At 39.7% G+C, this 19,085-nt stretch overlaps 2 protein-coding genes across 2 annotated transcripts in view; one reads left to right on the top strand and one right to left on the bottom strand.

Annotated features, from left to right (window-relative positions):
• Nucleotides 1–1,450: 1,450 nt before the first annotated feature.
• On the bottom strand, nucleotides 1,451–8,224 carry CNIH4 (cornichon family member 4). Its single transcript, XM_067292915.1, has 5 exons — nucleotides 8,120–8,224; nucleotides 6,580–6,648; nucleotides 5,510–5,622; nucleotides 2,233–2,373; nucleotides 1,451–1,652 (listed from the first exon to the last, which is right to left on the bottom strand). Exons 1-5 carry the CDS (start codon nucleotides 8,186–8,188, stop codon nucleotides 1,625–1,627), a joined length of 420 nt encoding a protein of 139 aa, XP_067149016.1. The 5' UTR covers nucleotides 8,189–8,224; the 3' UTR covers nucleotides 1,451–1,624.
• Nucleotides 8,225–8,888: 664 nt separating this feature from the next.
• NVL (nuclear VCP like) overlaps nucleotides 8,889–19,085 on the top strand; it is a 49,244-nt gene continuing 39,047 nt past the window's right edge. The window contains exons 1-10 of the mRNA XM_067292913.1: nucleotides 8,889–8,967; nucleotides 10,038–10,111; nucleotides 11,024–11,076; nucleotides 11,176–11,275; nucleotides 12,170–12,224; nucleotides 12,785–13,054; nucleotides 14,436–14,562; nucleotides 14,858–14,934; nucleotides 15,216–15,350; nucleotides 17,110–17,211. Coding sequence (XP_067149014.1) covers nucleotides 8,911–8,967; nucleotides 10,038–10,111; nucleotides 11,024–11,076; nucleotides 11,176–11,275; nucleotides 12,170–12,224; nucleotides 12,785–13,054; nucleotides 14,436–14,562; nucleotides 14,858–14,934; nucleotides 15,216–15,350; nucleotides 17,110–17,211 — 1,050 coding nt within the window. The 5' untranslated portion in view covers nucleotides 8,889–8,910. The remainder of the gene's footprint in view (nucleotides 8,968–10,037; nucleotides 10,112–11,023; nucleotides 11,077–11,175; nucleotides 11,276–12,169; nucleotides 12,225–12,784; nucleotides 13,055–14,435; nucleotides 14,563–14,857; nucleotides 14,935–15,215; nucleotides 15,351–17,109; nucleotides 17,212–19,085) is intronic.

The following is a 19,085-nucleotide window of genomic DNA, read 5'->3' as shown; positions in this document are numbered from 1 at the left end:
CAGTGTTTTCACAAGAATATACAACAGGCTGTAAGTCTTCATGCACAAATAAAATAACTAATCCCCTAATATGTAAGCTACTATGAAAGTTACTGACATTCCTGTTTTTAAATCGTGTTTGCTCTCTCCTTTTTATAGACCTACATCCTGTCTGGGGTTCAGCTTTACAAGGCAGTACTTCCTGTATTGTGGTTTTGTGCACTGTCAAGCAACTAGTGGCATACAGCAGTGGTAGCTATTTCACTAGTTATTTTCTATTGAGCATATTTTCAGTATATTTTAATCTTTGCAAGAGCTAAATTTAGAATCTGTCCATCATAAATTTAAGGATAAACTTATCCTAGAACAACTGTTAATGTGAGACAGCTAGAGAAATAAAGCTTCAGTGTTCTACATCTTTTCACTGCTGGACACAAAAACAATCTGTTGCACATGAACACCATATTAAAACCTATACAATCTGCTAACTACAGCTGAAGAGTTGCAAGTTCTTAAGAAGGAAAAGCTCAGAAGTTTAAATACCTAACTACAGATCAGTATTTCTGAAGTGTTTCACCAGACACGTTTGTTTCAAAAAAGAATCTATGGGTTCTTATGTGAGAACCTTATTGTGAACCTTCTTATTGTTTCTTACATATGTAAGATTTAAAAACAATTGTTGGACAGTGAGGTTTATCATTGATGCAAGAGCAACAACAAAAAGAACTTAGTTTCCTGGTGTCTTTGAAGCAGAATCACATCAGAATTGTGGCAATAACTGGGTTATGGTCTACCACAGTACCTCCCCTGGTTAGACACGTTCTTGATTCACCTCGCTGGATATGGGAACAGCAGGTTCATGGAGAAGTGACTGAATGATCTTTTGCTCCATTACTGGCTCCAAGCCCTAGTGTAATGTGGTAGTCTATGATGTGTTTCAATGATAAAATAGGAGTGGAAGGGAAAAAGCAAGTTTTACTCATGCTTCTTCATTTACCTGTAGCAACAGATAAAACTTTCACATGCAAGTGTCACTTTTACCAAAGGAACCTTAATCCATCCGAACACAAGACTTCATATAGATTGTCTGGGGTGGATGGGAGAAAAGCACAACTTTTATTCCATTGCTTTTTAACTGAAAAACACTGACATGTAAAGATGCAACCTGCGCTAGCGTTCCACCTTGAAACATATATTCCAAAGGCTCCTTTAAACTAGGCTCTAATCAAACAGCTTGACAGCCAGAGGCACATCCTGAGATACTTCAGTAAGAAACAGACATCAGAACTGTACTTAAATTTCTTCCAGAACTACACTATTACCAACATAAGCTGTTGAAATGGGTTTTCCTCTCATCGTCTCCTTCCTATAAGACCAACTCTGTAAGCAAGGATTTCACCTTACAGAAGCAGCAGCAACCGCAATTCAGGTTGTTGTATAAGGAACAAAAACAACTGCTACACAAATCCAATGTCTTTTGAAAATATTTTATGTTAAAAATACAGAAAAATATTTCTTGTTCAAAGAGGAAAAATATACTGCATGACGACACTGGTCTAGGTATGTTCGGAAGGTGTCTGTGGCTCCACAACCAGTCACTGGAGTGATGACCCAATTTGGCAGCTAATGGTTCTTTTTCAACTTCTCAATCATTTATCAAAGCCAGAATCATACTGTGACAAAACAGAAAACATGAGACCAGTGTATTACTGAAGCATGTACAGGTAGGAACCGCTACTGTTTTTCAGGAGAGAACTGCACTCGATTCTCTATTAGAAAGTCAAGGCAACCATACCACGTACTGTGTTTATGAAGGCATAGATTGCAGAATATTGCAGTATACCGTTCTTCTGTCTTGTAATAAGCGGCCCCATCACAGGACTCATCAGGTTGTATCTTAGCCAGATCAACTTCATTTTCTCAAACAGAACTGGTAAGATACACTTCATCCTCAAGACTACTCCCATTCTAAACAGAGGCCACTTATTTTAGGTGCTGAAATCATGCAACTCTCTCTCTATAGCTTATAGTGTTTTTGAGACTAGGAAGTAATCTGAGTTTCCAAACAATGTTGGATCAGAAAGAACATATAATGAACCTGCAGATGGCTGTCAAAACATATTACTGAGGCTTAGCACGATGCAAGAAGATAAGACACTTATGAATATCAGCAATTATACTAGCAGAACAGAGGAGATAAAAATAGATGGCAGACAATTCCTTTGTTCTCTGACAGCAATTCGTGAGACTAACCTGTAAAGGTACATGAAGAAACAGAGCAGATGAAAGCCTAGTTTAATCATGGCTTCCTTCATGTGTGATTTCAGTTGTCCTCGGTTATGGATCTCTGTGGGATCAAATACCCCCATGTTTCCACTTGGCACCATAATGAACCTGGAAGTTTAAGAAAAACAGAAGTACAGTCATCAAAACATTAGTGAGTATAAGGGTGAAGCGTGGGGGGTGGGAGGGAGTTTGCACAGAAGGGACTTTTTAACTGCATGTTTTACAGTTCAATATAAAAAAAGCTATTTTTCACTTCTGCTAACCCAGTCTCAGGATATTACATGAATCTCTGCCACTACAACCCACAAACAAAAAAATCAGAGGACAGGAGATATTAAATCATTAGCCCAGCTTCCTATGTATAAACAGAAAATTTTCTGGGTAATAGAGAATTCCAGACCAGTTTAATTGCTGCTTTTGGTTACTCAGTGTTATGGAGGAAACCTCCACCAACAGTGGCAAGATGCACTAGATGAAAGGGACTGGGAAAAATTTAATTTAGCTAAGAATCGGTGATTTCCTTACCAAAGAAAAAAAAAAAAGATAATCACAAATTCTAGTGATCAAAATGAGATAGGGAAAGGCAGGGCAAAAGATCTGTACTTTATTCCCATTTGTGTCACAACTATCCTATGTTACTTCAGCAAAGGTGCTGAGCTTTCTTATGGCTAACAAGACAAAAGAGCAGAAGTTAAGTGATTTTCCTTCACTCTCTGAACCCACAGAAGAACAGAAGTTGAGTGGAAAAAAATGAAATGTAAGCAAAAGGAAGAATAAATCCAGCAAAACAAATGTTTATAGACTTTGAAAATCCAACAAGCAGCATGTTCACCTGACATGCTCATTTCTCAAGAGAGAAGATGTGAGCACTTTAAGTTCTCCAGCTGAGAGAAAAGCTCCAGTTCTCCAGCTGAGCTCAGTCTAGAACAGTATTATTATTCTACTCGAATATCATACAGGTTCTACCTTCCTGCAATAATGCTCTTTCTACACAAGAATTTAACTCCTGGTCTTATACTTGGAGCAAAAGCAAGGTCTCTAAACAGAATGCTTTTTGATTTTCTTTATATACTTGAAGAGCAGCAGCACTTGTACTCCAAAAGGCACTCACCCATCTCTTACAACATTCTCTTTACTAATAATAGGAGGGGAAGAAAGGGAACAAGAAATGAGAAGGGTTTCTAGCAGCAGCAGGAAACAAACAAAAAAAAAGTTAAGCCCACTGTGCTTTTCCTTCTTTCATAAAGGCATTAAAAAATCACATGCAACAATATTTACTCCAGAAATTAGTTCCTGAAATACTACAACATATGACGAAAATTCAAACACGCTCATCTGAGGCTGGAAGTCTGGAGCTCATGATAACAGGTTCACACTCCATGTGTTCACACTTAATCCTACTTTACTCATTGACACCTTCTCCTCTTTTCAGTGTATTCCAACTAACTACCTTACAGTAGACCTTACTTTTTGTCCATTAAATAGCTGGGGTCAAATCTAAGCTTTATCCCAAAACATCTGATTTTCTTTTTAATGCTAAACACCACACAGTTGCTTTTGCAGACCTTTATCTCCTTCCCTCCAAGCTATTAACATGTATGAAATTCCTTGATCCTCAGAAGGAAGGCAGGATTAGCAGCATGGGCTTAAAATTTTTACCTCTTGTGGCAGAACACGCAAAGTATCACACTATCATATTCACTTATTATATACATTGCACATCTAAAATTGAGAAAACAAACCTGGATTTTGGGATATTTGGAATGTCTGCTCCATAAATGACTAAAATCATATAAAATGAGAGTTGTCAATTCAAAACAGCATTCAGAGTTTACTGCCTGAAGCTTGGCAACAGGAATCACTATACTATCCTTTAAACGTCTTTCTGATCAGCTGGAGTAGGGAAAGCAACTGGCTACTTTAAACACTAACAGAATTAAGCAGAAGAAAGCAGCAAAGAGAAAACTAGTAGGAGAATTTTTCAAAACTTCAGGGAAAGTGCATTCTCCTTCTAGTGTCTCTGTAGACACAATCTAACCAAAAAGAAATACCAAATGCTAATTCTGTATTTGCCAAGAGATACCAAAATGAACAGCATCCTTCTGTGCAACAATTAATAATACAATTGTATGGAAAAGGCCATACAAACAAAAGTATCTCCGTGTGCGTATTTAGGCAAAACTCACCTGTGAAGCACACAAATTAACGCTCTCTCATGTTACTCCAGCTGAGAAATATATGAAGGCTTTACTAGCAGTTTTGTAGAAAACAAGGATGATGAATGCATGATATTTTCCTAAAAACAACTGGAATATCAGCAAAGGGTTTTCCACCTCTCTTTAACGAGACCTAGGAAACCTCTTCTTTGTTTAACCAACAACTCATCCCATCTCAGCAAACAGTTAGCCCTGGCAGGTTCATGGAAACAAGAAGTACAGTCAACTCCTTTATACCTAAATCTTAAATATTTGGTCTTTTGACTTTCTGTAGTATGGTGCTTAGAGGTTTTCTGCCCAAAAAAACACGTTCAGTTTCCTTACTGTGATATCTGTAGGGTTCAATTCTCTGCACATAAAGTGACATAAAGCACACAGGTTTCTGCCCTAGGACACTAATATTTCTAAATGCTAGAAAATAAAATGGATGTTTTTTGAACTGCCAGTCTCCCCATTGCAACCTGCAAACCCCTAGTAAGCAAACCATTTCAAAGTGGTAGAGAGCCCAGTGTACAAAGACAGTTTACACCAGTAACACCAAAAGTTGTCGTAACATTAAAAAGACTGAAAACCTTTCCAAACACAGAGAGGCAAAATGGGTGACCCAAAACGTCAATTGGACAATGCAAATGAGGGAGGAAAACAAGATGCTGATCTAAGTACTTTTATGCCAGTACGTGGACACAGAGTGAAAAATCTTAGCAACAGTTTTTGCAGTACTACTTCATAATCCCAGTTAACATGCTGCTACTTCCTACAAACCTGTAAATGATTCACAAATCAAGGTCCTTGGGCATTAGAGAGAATGCAAGGAAGTGCCAAAAGCTTCAGATCCTAAACTGTTGGGTTTCTTGTAATTTTAATTGAAAAGAGAGGAGAGTTTTATGTTAGTTACATCCATGAATACTGTTAGCAGCTCAAGAACATAACTGAAACATCTCATCATGATATATTGTTTATCTTCACACTGCACTTGAAGCTTAACTAGTAATGGTGAATGAGAAGAACAGAAAATTCTTTGCACTTACCTATATATATTCCATGTTGCTACTGGCAAATTAAGGAGAAAGATGAACCAGTGCAATGAAATGAGCATTAATACTGTTACAATAGCATGGCCAATCAACTCAGGGACCACCCACTGTAAAAAGAAAAGGAAAAAAAACAGCTATATCCTCAAATGTAAATTCCTTTCTGAAAAAAAAAAATCCATATGAAGTTATTGTCTCATTCTAATCATATCAAAGTAAGACTAGATAGAACATTCATGGAGAAGTATACATGTGATTTTATCATAATGTGTGGAAATTAATACTTTCAGCCAGATTCCACATGAATAAACCAGAAATCAGGCCCTAAGATACTATAACAGAGGTAGTTTATTGAATTTTAATACACCAATTTCTAGAGAGAAGCACAGAAGCTACTTAAACACAACTATATTAGGCAAGTATTTAAGAAAGCAAGTAATTTAAGAAAGTAATACAGTGCTCATTTGAAATCACTGCAGAGAACACTGGATGTAGGAATGTGAGAAGTAGATAACAGAAATCTGCACAGATACAGGACATATAAACCCCCTCAGGCTTGGAACAGGTAAGAAAATTGATCGGTATGGAAACTGGCATAGCTAAATTGGGTCAGCCCCTGATAATTACATATTTTTGACTTGAGAGTACCTTGCAGTGATTTCTCTTACTTTAGGGGAAGAAAATACTTCCAAATCAAAGTGAACCACCAGGCAGGAATGAGATCAGCTTTATGCAGATTTAGTTAAAACGGTACTTTTCCCTGTCACAGTTAACCACGTGTAGGAGCAAGGAAGCACAGAACTCCAGGTAGCTCCGTGAAGGGTTAGCCTCAGTCCCATGAGTTCAAACTAGCAGCCTGTCTCAGAAGAACAGCCTTTTGTGACTAACTTGCTGAAAGACAGGGATATGAAAAAGACAGGCAGACTGAAGTAAAGGATGAATGTTTTGGAAAAATATTGCCAATCCGGACTCTTCAGATACATATTATACTCCTGTTATTTGTGATGCTGAGATGCAGGATTGTTTTCTATTTTAAACCACATTAAATGCAAAGAAAAATCATTTACTTTATTGAGTTTTGAGCAGCAAGATCTAGCGTTAATGTAGTCACATTCCAGATCCGATAGTGTAATTATCTGAAGTCCAAGATAAGGAAAAGTTGTATGGTAACTTGGTTAGAATACTCAAAGCCTTATTTTCATCCAATAAATTGGGAAATCTTGACCAGAAAGAGTAAGTCAGAAAATTAGAACACTCCGCTCTCAGGGCAGATTTTCTGTTTGGTTCTCCAGGAGCTCTGCCAAAGGCACATATCAATTAATTACAATGCATAGTTCTACTTTAGATAGAAAGTTGGGCCATGTCTTATTATTAGTCCAAGTGATTTTATGATGTTTTTCCAACAGTGACTGTTGGACAAGTGCTAAAGTTCAGTTCAACACTGAACGTAGACCAGGGAGGCAAACTAGTGTTTTTACTATCAGAATCATTACTACAGTACTTGAAACACAACCTGAAAAGAAGAAAAAGATAATGCACTTTTTAAACTCCTCATAATAAAGCCAGCTAGAACAGTTTTAATAAGTGGATCTACTCATTTCATACTTACAGCAACATTGAATTATTTCATGTTTTGCTAAGAAATAAGTGGGTAACATTGCTACCAAATGAACTTTTGGTAAATGAAATACGGAGAGATTTAGATAGAAAATTCCTTTCAGAAAAGGCTTAACATGCACATCATCAAGTTACATCCAGTAAAGCTCACAACCCTTTTGCTAGGAAAATGAAAAAGCACGAGATTTATTCTATTCTTAAAAAGTACATAAAGTCTTCTAATTTTAACAAATGAAGTTTTAGCTTCCTTCATTCCAGGATGAATTTTTTTTTCCCATGTGTTTCAGTATATTTTTTTCCTGTTAGGAGAACTGGATAAATTCTGAAGCAATATCAGGACCTGAAAGAACATGAGAACTCAGGTTCTCCAGAGACAGACACAGACAGACAGACAGTCAGCCTAATCAGTGCTTTTTATGTTCTAAAAAGGCCAAATCATGGTGACTGCAGACAAATTTGTAAAAAAGAATACAGAGATACGCTTCGTCTGGGAACCCACAGCATCCTAGCTACAAACACGCATTTAAAACGCCATAAGATATATTTTTTAGACCTCCATAGTTTTGGAGGATGGAAAACATGCTTCCAGCATCCTTCCCTCCACCCCCAAGCCAAGCGAGCTCTGCTCCCAGGGAAGCACAATCCGCTTCCCTCGGCACCAGCCGCCCAGGCCAGTGAAATACTGCAGCGACCCGCGACCCAGCACTTAAGGGATGATGCTATTTCTGCTACGGCCTCGCTTTGAGGGAGCGAAGCCGCCCCCCGCAGCGCCGGCCCCTCGTGCCACCGGCCCCAACGGCCGCGGCGCGAGAGGCCGGCGCTGCGGGGGGGGAGGGGGGGGGTCTTCGCTCCCTCAGAACGAGGCCGCGCCGCGGCCGTTGCCTAGCCCAGGCCCTCGCGCCCCGCCGCAGCGGCCCCAGCCCCCAACCGCCCCCAACCGCCGCCGCCGCGGCCGGGCCCGCCGCCCCGCGCCCCCCGTGGGGAGGATACGAAGTAGACGGCGAGGAAGATGAGGGCGCAGCAGTCAATGAGCGAGAAGATGAAGACCACCGACTCCATCCCGCCGCCGCCGCCCGCCCCGTCCCGCCCCGCCGCGCAGCACGCTGGGAAGCGCAGGCGGACACGGCCCCGCCGCCGCCGGGGCGGTGCTGCGGCCACATCTACCGGGCGTATCTGCGCCCGGCGGCGGGACTGACAGGCCGGGGCGGGGGGGCAGGTTGCGACCGCTTTTACAGGCCCCTTTGCGGTAGAAACCGCCGGTGTTTCTGACGTCCGCTAGCGGGAAGGGTGCCCGGAGAGGGGCGACGGAAGGACAGACAGACGGACAAGGGTGGATGTGGCAGGCGGCACAGAGGTGTTCAGAGCGGAGCGGGGTCCCCCAGCTCCGCATGCCAGGCTCAGGACCTAGCGTTGCTCTGCAGTTATTCAGGGGGAAAAAAAAGAATAATCATGAAAAAAAGTTACAGGGATCCATATCGCGTGAAGAAAAAATACTGACGCTCATAAGTGGCCCCCCACAAGAGGGTCGGGGGCTGAGGGGGGAAAGTGACGCCCCGGGACGGCACCGCAGCCCCAGCGCGGCTGCAGCGCTACAGCTCACTGCCAATAAAGTTGTGCGGTTTGAAGGGGCCTGCGGTGGCGCGGCTGAGGTGCCCGCGCGCTGCCTGCGCGCGATTCCCGCCTTGTCGTTGCGCGCTGAGCGCCGCCCCGTGCAGGCGGAGCGCGCGGCCAGCCCCGGGGCCCACGGCGCGGCGGCGGCGTGGAGGCCGGGCAGGGCGGCGATGCGGAGCCGGCCGGGCCACTTCGTGGACCTGCGGCTGAAGCAGCGCGTGAAGCAGGTACCCGCGCCTCGCGCCGCGGCGGCCGTTGGCCCGCGCCGCCCCTCCTCCAACGGCCGGCCTGGCCTGGCCTCGCGCGCGGGGGCGGCTCAGCGGTAGCCTGCCGCTGGGGGCCGCGTAGGGAGCGGAGCGTCCTCGGGGGCGGCGGGGGCTCCGCTCCGCTCCGAAACGCGGCAGGGCCGCTGTGCTGGGCGAGCCCCAAAGGAGCGACCCCGGGCGCTGGGGAGCGCCGGTTCCTGCCGCCAGCCCCGCGCTGCCGGCAGCAAGTCCCCCCCGCCCCCCTTTGGTTGCAACGGGAGCTGGGCATCTGGCCTGCTCAGGGGCGGAAAAGGATCGCGGTCCGCCCCCAAACGCCTGCAAGAATCTGGCCTTGTCCTTCGCGGGCTTAAAGGGGTTGTCTCGTTTAAAAAAAAGCTTTGAGGTTATTTTTCTGCCCCCCCCCCCCTTCAGTACTTCTAATCCTGAAGCTGGTTGCTATTTCAAATGTGAAGTTAATAGTCCAAAAGAAATAAGTCCTGTGTATATGTAGGCAAACTGGAAGTATTTACGTTTGGAAATGTGTATATTGATTACGTTAAATGCCTGAAGAGAAGGCAAAATATGATTACTTAAATAATCAGTGTCTGAAGAGTGGAAGAAAAATGATTACTTTAAATGGCATGGTACAGAGACACATTTTATGAAAACTTATGATGAATTCACAAGTTAAACATATTTTTTTCCAAGTCTGTATATAGCTATACTCCTGTTTCCTTAAAATTTGAGTGGCTGATTGAAGGAACTTGCTAATTTTCATTTATGGCATCACAGTAATCGTGTCTTAACCGCTATGAAATAAAAGAGAGTCCACTGGACTGTGTGGCATCTTGATCTTGTCTGCAGGTCAATAGCTGCCCATGTCTAGTGTGTTCCAAGACAGTTTAAAGCTGTTTCTGATTTTTAATGTTCTCCATCTCTTTTTCATTTTAACTTCTGAGATTCAGAATTTGAAACAGGCATACTTGGTCTAGGTGTTCTGATGAAGTGATTGACAGAGATCTTATTTGCTTCTTAAAATTCTTCATTTCCAGTACCTAACAAGTGGCAAATGTGGCCAATATGTAGACATCGGAGTTCTAGCATCAGATTTACAGAAAACCTACAGGTGAGCAAAGACTTGTATCCCTATATGCTACATTAAAAATGTAGAAATATTATATATTATTTTGTTATTTTGCCTTGGTGTATTATCAAGATTTGAATTTTTCTTTGTATTATCTTCATAACCAATTGCTGAAGTTGATTGAAGCAGGAAGATCTTTTCCACTCCAATGTTTTCTTTTGCTGACCTATCTAGTAATTTTTATTTATTATTGCATTACTGTTGCAAGGTTTACTTGCTGACTAAGATTTTTTATTAAACAGCTACAGATGCATTACAGCATGTTGATCCTTATCCCTGAAGGCTTAAAATATGAGAGGAAATAACACTTTGATGCAGGCAAATGGTGGAGACAGGATTCAGTCAGACATTGTTGCTCAGCAGGATAGTCAGTCTTACTAATTACTTTTATATAACTGTTTTTAGGCTGTTACATTTTTGGGAGTGGGGAGAAAGGTTGTGTTTCAGTAGATAATTGGGGAAGGTGTTGCTATTTGTCACAGTTATAGCTGGCTGGACTGATCTTTCTACACCTTAGTCCTGTGTCTGTATGTTCTTGTGTGAATGAAAATACGAAAACCAGTAGTGTGGTTGTGAAATCAAATCCAGTGGGCTCATTTGTATGTTGCTTCTTCTCTATACCTACAGTTAAAGAGAGCCTTGATAATTTGTACTAAATATCTGCTTAGAGACCACTGTAGTTTAGCATTTTTGTTTCATCCCAGAAATTTAGAGTTATACATTGCTCTTTGAGCTATTCCAGGCTTAAGAAAAAAAGTCACATTTTCACATAGTTGGTTCTTGATAAGAACTTGCATAAAAGCTTGTGTATCAACTTAGAATGTATTTCTTCACTGAGAATGACCATATATTGGGGGAAAAGCTGTTGGTGTAACCTGTTATTTTGTTTTTCAGTGCAGAATATGGACGAAGAAAAAGAAATGCTTTTAGAATACAAGTCGAAAAAGGTAGTTTTGTTAGTATTATGTCTAAGATGCTAAGCACTAACAAATTCTCTGGTTATACTTTGGCCATTTTCTTATTATATATTTGAACTTTTTCATCAGTGTTTGGAATAATCAGTAATGAAAAAGGACGTGAAGATTTAGCAGTTTTAGAAGCTGAACATGTGGCAAAAAGAGCAAGACAAGAACAAGAGAAAAACGAGTAAGTGAGAGGAGTTTTTACTGGAAGCTGACCTTAGTAATGTTGTTAATATTTAGCATTTATTTAAAGCTTTCTGTCTTATATAATTAAATTTTGGTAGTTTCATGATAGATCCTTGATCTCCCATAGTCCTGTCTTCATCAGGATTTACCTGTAGTTAATTAAAGCGCTTTTTTTGCTGAAGACAGGCAGATGCAAGAGAGTTGAGCATAATTTCTCTACTGTGGTGAAGTCATGGCTGTGAATTAGTGGATATCTGTGTTGCTTCTTGTAGTTTTCCACATAGGCCCCAGTCCTGCAAATGGTTTGTTTCCTTTGTTTAGTTTTGTTCTTGATCCTTCGTGGGTCTGATATATATTATCCAAATCTAAGGGGATATGACTGCAAGACAGGGTATTCAGAGTAAATCACCACCGAGTATGAGATCGGAATTAAGGTTTCCTAACTCCTCATCCTGTGCGTAGTCTCCTGGACTATTCTGCTTTCTAACCTGTGATGGAGGTAAGGGTCCCATGGGGAATTTAAGACAATGTTGGGATCAGAAGGGCTAGTGCAGTCCAGCAGTGATTTGCTATTGCTTCCCTTGTGCCAGCACTGGCGATTGCGCAGTCTCTTTGTGAGCAGAATCAGACTGCTGGTTTGACAGCGCTTTTTTTGTGGGCCAGCCAGGTTGCTAGGTTGATCCAACTTTTCACAGCCTTGGAAATAATGCATTTTTTAAACTCTGCGTGGTGGCAAATTTAGAGCATGCCAGTCAGGAGTTGTTTTTCAGTCTTAAACTATGTATTGTGGTTCTCATTTTTGGGAATTACATTTGTTCTGTTTGTGGGTGTCTCACTTGTGGGCTCCTCTGATACATTAAAAGAATAGTTCATGTCTTCCTTCCTTGTAAAGGACTGCGGGAAGTGCCACAGATGGCTCTGATGATGATGATTATCCAGAAGATCTAGTAAGTTGTTTTTTATTGTGGTTGCTTATATGTGCATAACATATCATAGTATGTTGTGAAATCCCAATGCCCTTGGAGTGTTTAAAAGTGGAGATTAAGGATAGCTAGAGCTGGCAATACCCACTGAGAATCTTTAGAGCTGAAAGGAGGCTATTTTCTGAAGGAAAAAAAAAAAGGAAGAACCTGTGGTGGTAATTGCTTTTGAAGAAAGTGCACTGGGGGCCCAGCATAGTTGGCTATGGAATGAAGTGATTGAAGGAACTGACAGATCTGGTTGTTACTAAGAATGGTAACTGTCAGTGGCAGGGGTCATTTAAGGGTAAATTGCAAAGGCTGTTGCCTCTTCAACTATCAGATGTACTTTTGTATGCAGTCTTTTGATTTGCAGGTTTGGAGGGTGCATCATTACTTCCTCCAGTGAGGATAATGCTAACTGATGTTTATGAAATAGTTTTCATTGGTACTTTTTGCTCCGTGTTGTTCTGTTGATATAAATAATTCAAATTATAACCTCTGTATTTTACTGATTTTTTTTTTTTTTTAAATACATGAATCTGCAGTCTACAAATCACATGAACAGCTCCCTGCTGACCTTATACAAGAAGGGAAATCCTGATTCTGTTCTGACCACTCCAAAAAATGAACCATTAGAAACCTCCCCTCCTGTGCAAACAACAGCACCCCGAACAAGCACTCTTTCACCAGGAACTCGAGTTGAAACAAGGATCTCTGAAGGTGGCTGGTTCATCGATAAAACTCCCTGTAGAAAAGACTTCTTCACTGACCTTTCTGAGGACGGAGAAGGAGATGAGAAGAAATTGATTTCTGAGGTAATACGTTTTACAAGACAAATGTGATTTCGGTAGCAAGTATGTATATAATTCCTTACCTAATTTGACAGGCTTTTGAAGGATGATATTAAGACTAATAGGACTGTGTCTTTCTTTCTGGATTTTTAAATATATTATTATTACAAACATTCATGCTCTGTTAAAAATAGTAAGGCTATTAAAAGGAAAGATTGGCTTGAGCATAGTAGAATACTAACTTTTAGCTTAGTTTCTGAAGAAAACAGGACTTATCCTATTGTTGTGCCCGGCCAGACATAATTTTGCACCTTCTGGCCGACTTCAAGCATGTTTCTCTGAGAGGTAAAAGCCTCAAAATTTTGAATTTCCTACTATTTTTGAGAAAATGTAGTGCTCTCTAACTGGAGAGACCCGGGTTAGTACCCCCACTGACAGAAAGATAGGTGGAACTGAGCTTCTGTTTCTTGTTTGTCAGTGCCTAGCCCAACTAGTCAGCAAGCGTGTGGCTTGCTGTGTAGCCACAGCATGTAGCCTTCCTTAGGCAGTGCTTCTGCCTTAGCGAGCCTGGGGAAAGCTGAAGTTTTTTAGACAGACCAGGGTTGTGGAAGTTGAAAGGCCTGGAAATTACATTGAGTTATAGATCAGTTAAAACAGGTGCTACCTCTCACCCAAACATATTGCTCACTTTGTGAATTTTTTTTTCTTATTTTAGAAAAGATTTATTTAGCTATGAAAAATTTTCCATTCATATATGGGAGATGACCTTTATGTAGTAGTGTTGAAATTTTGGCAGGATGCTCTTTTTTATGTGAAGGAAGGACTGTATTTAGCGCTACCTTATTATTACAGAAAATGCTTGCTGAGTAGGCAGATTTGACAAACAATTCCTCTATCCCAGTAGTACTGCATCCTCTTGCATAGGGAGGTGAGTAGGAGGGAGATATCAAATTGTAAATTGTCTGCAATACTGTACTTTAAAATGAAAGAGAAGTTACTGACAATCTTCCCCCCCATAATTGGTCTTTTTCTTACATGCACTTAACTTGTGTCACCACTGCATAATACATATTTACAGCACTCATGACTTGCTAGTAATTAATATTGCTTCCAGTGGAGTAATACATTGATACAATTTTTTAAGATACAAAGTGGATTGCTATACAGTATGCAATTTTTTTTTAGTTCAGTAATAAGTATGTATTTTTAGCAAAAAAACAAAACAAAACTGATATAGTGAATCCTTAACAGAAAAAAAAAAAAGAATCTTAAGTAAAAGAATTATTTTCTGCAAAAAGGAAGAGTTAAATATCTGCCTTAAAATACCTTTTGTTCTTTTAAGTGTTTGCAGAAATTCAATGACTCCAAAGGTTTGGGGTATATAATTCTGGTTTTTATGCCCTAGAAATCAACAGATTTTTCTGTCTTGGAGAGTGAAAGAAAGAAGACAAAGGGTAAGAGAGCAAAAAGAAAAAAAGAAGAATTTCCAGATGTAGATGGACAAATTGAATCTATGTTACTTAAACAGAAAGGTGAGAAGTTATTTTTGGCATGCTGTTCCAAACAAAGGGGTGGTAGGTGTCTGTGGAATCCATGACCAGAGGAGTGTTACTTTTTCCAAGGTGCAGACAAGCGACCTTGAGTGTTTTAAGAAATTTAACCTTTGTGTTGTACTAGAAAATATTCCAGTCCTGTGTCTGCTATCAGAAAATAATTTTGTTCCATGTACTTAGTTGGTTGTTTAGACTGAATTCTTTCTTGTTTTGTCTTGGCAGCTACCATTATGCTATGCCTAAATTTGTATGACTTGTTTTTCTTCCTTAACAGTTAAAAGTAAAGGACCAGAGCTTTACCACCCTTCAGTGAGATTTGAGGATGTAGGAGGCAATGATGAAACTCTGAAGGTTAGTTATAATTTTAATTGTGGAACAGAGAAGGTACTGAATAAAATAATGCATGAAAAATAAATTAAAAAAGGAAATCTAGTAGAACTCATCTGTGTGGAATTGAGAATGGTTGCTTGTACCAACAGGAACAGATTTTTTCCCCTCTGATTAATCTTTCCAAAGATAGTCACAGAAATTATATGAAAAAACAGAACTTTTATTTTGGTCTTTCTGTAATATTAGTAATCTGTAATACTAGTTTCTGCAGTTTAAATGGAAGTCTGCCTTGTTTTTAACAGGAAATATGCAAGATGCTGATTCATGTCCGTCATCCTGAAGTCTATAACCACTTAGGTGTGGTTCCACCTCGCGGTTTTCTTTTACATGGACCACCAGGATGTGGAAAGACACTACTTGCACAGGCAATTGCTGGGGTGAGATAGCCTTAAACTTACGCTTCTTCCTTTTTGCTTTTTGAATTAAATTTAGAGAAAAAAGAAATAATCCTCTTTTATGATAGGCTAGATCTTTTCCTCTATTTTTATGTCTTTTTTTCTCAATCCTATCTTACTCTAAAATACATTCATTCATTTTTCACTTCCTTTCTTTAACTTCCATCTGAATCTGTACTTGATAGAACCTCATATGAAGAGGGGGCATGGTGGCGGGGTTTTATGTTTGATTTGGTTGCTCTGAAGCGTTCCCAAGATCAGCATGGGTATTGAGAAGGCTACGAATGGAAGATATTTCCGGTTAAAATTGCCATAGTCTTTTGTTTTAAGGCTGGGCTCAACCTTACCATCTTTTATGAGGTATTACAGTGATTCTATGGGGTGGCATCTGTTAAACAGTGATTTCTGAATTCAGAATCTGGTGGTTGCCTTGCCTGTGTCAAACTAATGATTTCAGAACACATGACATCATCAGCATAAATAGCTTGGGGTATGGTGAAGCTGCTTCTACCCTGCTTTGAGCCTGTCTTGGGTATAAATTTAGGACTATTTAGGGCTGTTCACTGATAATCGTGGCCATATTTTTCCTCTTGTTTTTAATACAGCTGTTCCTTAAAAGTTACAAATTATAACTTTAAATTTAGACCCTATGTGTAAATTATGAAATTCTGTAGAGCAGCTTTTATCTTTGAAATAAAATATTTAGGTTTATTACTTAAAAGTTGGTTAGACTCTTCTGACTTTACATTTCAAATGTTTTAATTCAAAAGGTTTTCATGTTCGTTTGTGGGGGGGTGTGTGGATTTTTTTGGCTTGGTTGGTGTTTTTGTTTTTGTGGTGGTGGTGGTGTTTTTTAATACCTTACTGAAAAAAGGTACCTGTTCAATGAATCTGTGATATTTAATACTTCAACAGGTGTTTTTACCCTGGAAAGCTGCAAAATTTGAGGGGAAAAAAACAAGATACCTAAGTGAAAAATTTTCATAGATGAGATAGATCTAATGATTACTTCTTAAATCATTTTCTTGGATAAGATGTTGCTATGTTCATTTCCATAATTGTCAGTAGTACTAATTAAGGCAGTGTCCCTATTGTATAAAATTTGGCGAGCGTCTTCTGCAGACCCCATGTAGTGCCCCCGATGGTTCCAGTATGTATAAATCAGGTTTTTTATGTGTAGTTCAAAGAGTCTGAAATAGCATACAACATTCATGGTAAAGCCTATCAAAGTTTATCTTGTTGTTGCTGACTTTTTTTAATAGCAGTAAACCTTGAATGTGGGGTTTACAGTATTTGATTGTACAACACTGCTAGGATACTTCTGGAGCAAGAGTAAGGGAACCAAACTTGGTGGGATGGCCTCCATACTGCTAATCAGAGTTGTGTTGTAGAGGGAAATAGACAATTTTCTCAAGAAAGGAGCCCAGGCACGAGCTGAAGTGTATGTGTTGTGAAGGGTCTGCTCCAGGACCATGGAGCAAAGCTGTCTGACATTTCGGACATTCTCTAACGGAGTTAAGGGAACTTGGTTTCTGTATCCATTTCTGTTCACTTGATCAAACGACTCAGGTTCATTTAAAAATGGAGGATGCTAGTCATCTTTTTAAAAACACTTTACAGCTTACTCTTGATTACACGATCTTTGGGTGTAAAACATTTGTATAGGAAAATACTTCTCCTTTAGGACGGCTTATGTTTCTATCCTCTGGTTTTATCCTACAACGTTCCTTGTCTCTTTCAGGAACTTGAGCTCCCAATGCTGAAAGTAGCAGCGACAGAGATGGTGTCCGGAGTGTCAGGGGAATCTGAGCAGAAACTGAGAGAATTATTTGAACAAGCTGTGGTGAGACACCCGTGGGAAATAACACTGAATTGTTTGCCTTTTTCTTTGTAAAGATTCACATTTTGCTGCTGTGGTTTGAATTTGAGTGAATTATTAGTCAGTGAATCTTTATACTGCTGCACACAAGTCATAGTGTCTGCCCTTCTGTGAGACCAGAATTCCATTGTACAAAGTGTCATGCAGTCATAGAACAAAAAGATTACTATTCTAAAATCTTGACAAAGGATAATTTATTATACCAGTGTAAATGGAGCAACATAAAGTATTTACCTATATGGAGTTGCTTGGCTTTATTTATAAAAATAAAAAAAAAAGTAGGTGCAGTTTATTGTCCTTTTTTTTGTTACAAGCCTTTTTTTTTTGGTCTGGCTTTAAATTTTAGTGAAGATCTTGGTTTTTTATGCATAAAATAAGAAATTTTGTACAAATATTGAAAGGCAGGAATAAAGTTAACGGTTAAAGTCTTGCTCTGTCTTAATATCAGCATTGAATACACAGGAGAACTTCTAAGTTATTGCCTGACAGGCCACTGGATTTGGTAGTGATTACATACTCCTGTAATAAGATGTTGAGGCATCTTTCAGTCTCGGTAAGAAGTGAAGAGAAGCAGACAAGCTGAGATAATGCTAATTTAAATAAATGCAGATTTTTCTTTTTTTAATATGTGGCTAATATTTTATTTCCTGAGAACAATTTTCTGTTTCTAATTTCTGAGAACGTTCTGCTTTTCCAACATCATTCCCGTCTTCTACCCTCCCTCACCTCTGAATGTAGATGTTCAGAGTATGTTCCTGTATAGAGGAATGCTGAACAGGATAAAATGATTGTGAAGTCATTTCATTATTATGTTGCAGGCTCAGTCTACATTTTAGGTTTTAGAAAGTTTTATTAGGATGCTTTTTAGTGTAAAATGAGATAAAAATGGTAGCACAGAGGTTTTAGAAATTAAATATTTTTTTTATGTATAGCGATTAAGGGGAGGTTACTATAGAACTATATAGAATATAGTTATATTTTTGAAGAAATAAAATTTATTGCATAGAGCATGTTTAGAAATAAAATCTATTGCCTTTCCCAGAGTCTCTTGCATTCGCTTAAGTGGCTCTTCAGTTCCTAACTCTTGCACGGGAGGAAAAAGACATGGTTCTACTGTACCTTGTGCGTGTATTTTGTAGAATCATCATAGCTTAGGTGCATTTGTTCTCTATCAGATGGAGAAAAAATGAATGACAACTAGATGGCGCAGTTAGCATCTGATAACACAGCATGTATAGGTTTTAAATGCTATTTTTTATATGGGAATTTAGACTTTTTCGAAGAAGCTTCCAGTGTTTTCCTCCAGTATTCCTTTGCACTATTAGTGCTTCTTGACTGGTGATCTTGTGTCACATAAACACTATTCTTTTCTATTAGTTACACTAATTACTATTCTGCTAGTATTGTATTTTTATGAACATGGAATACATTGAATGTTAGAACCCTGGTAGGAGTTGCTTACTGCCTACTTTTGCTCTTTGAACGTGGTCAGGCTCTTGTAGTAATCTTGCGCTGGCAGATCTCCCCTCCCCCCCCAATTTTGTTTTTGTTTCATTATGTGTGTGGATAACACTAACTCTCAAAATTCTACAGCTCTAATAACATTAAAAAATCCAAAAAAAGAGACCTTTTTTCTGTTTTCTTTTTTGGACTAAAATGAGCAAGCAGTCAGGAGGGAACAGTATTTGTAGAAGACATAAAGCAACATAGAGGTACATCTGAATTTTAGCCAAATGTAGAGACATATTGAATCCCCTGCCTTAATTATTTCACAGCCTCAGCTCAGCACTGTTTCATAGTCTGGCTGCTCTCCTAACACAGTGAATGAGAAGAACAAA

This window comes from Apteryx mantelli, chromosome 3, assembly GCF_036417845.1.
Source record: "Apteryx mantelli isolate bAptMan1 chromosome 3, bAptMan1.hap1, whole genome shotgun sequence".
In the NCBI taxonomy this organism is placed as follows: domain Eukaryota; kingdom Metazoa; phylum Chordata; class Aves; order Apterygiformes; family Apterygidae; genus Apteryx; species Apteryx mantelli.
Note: the sequence above shows the minus strand (reverse complement) of the source record. Positions and strands in the feature narration are given on the sequence as shown.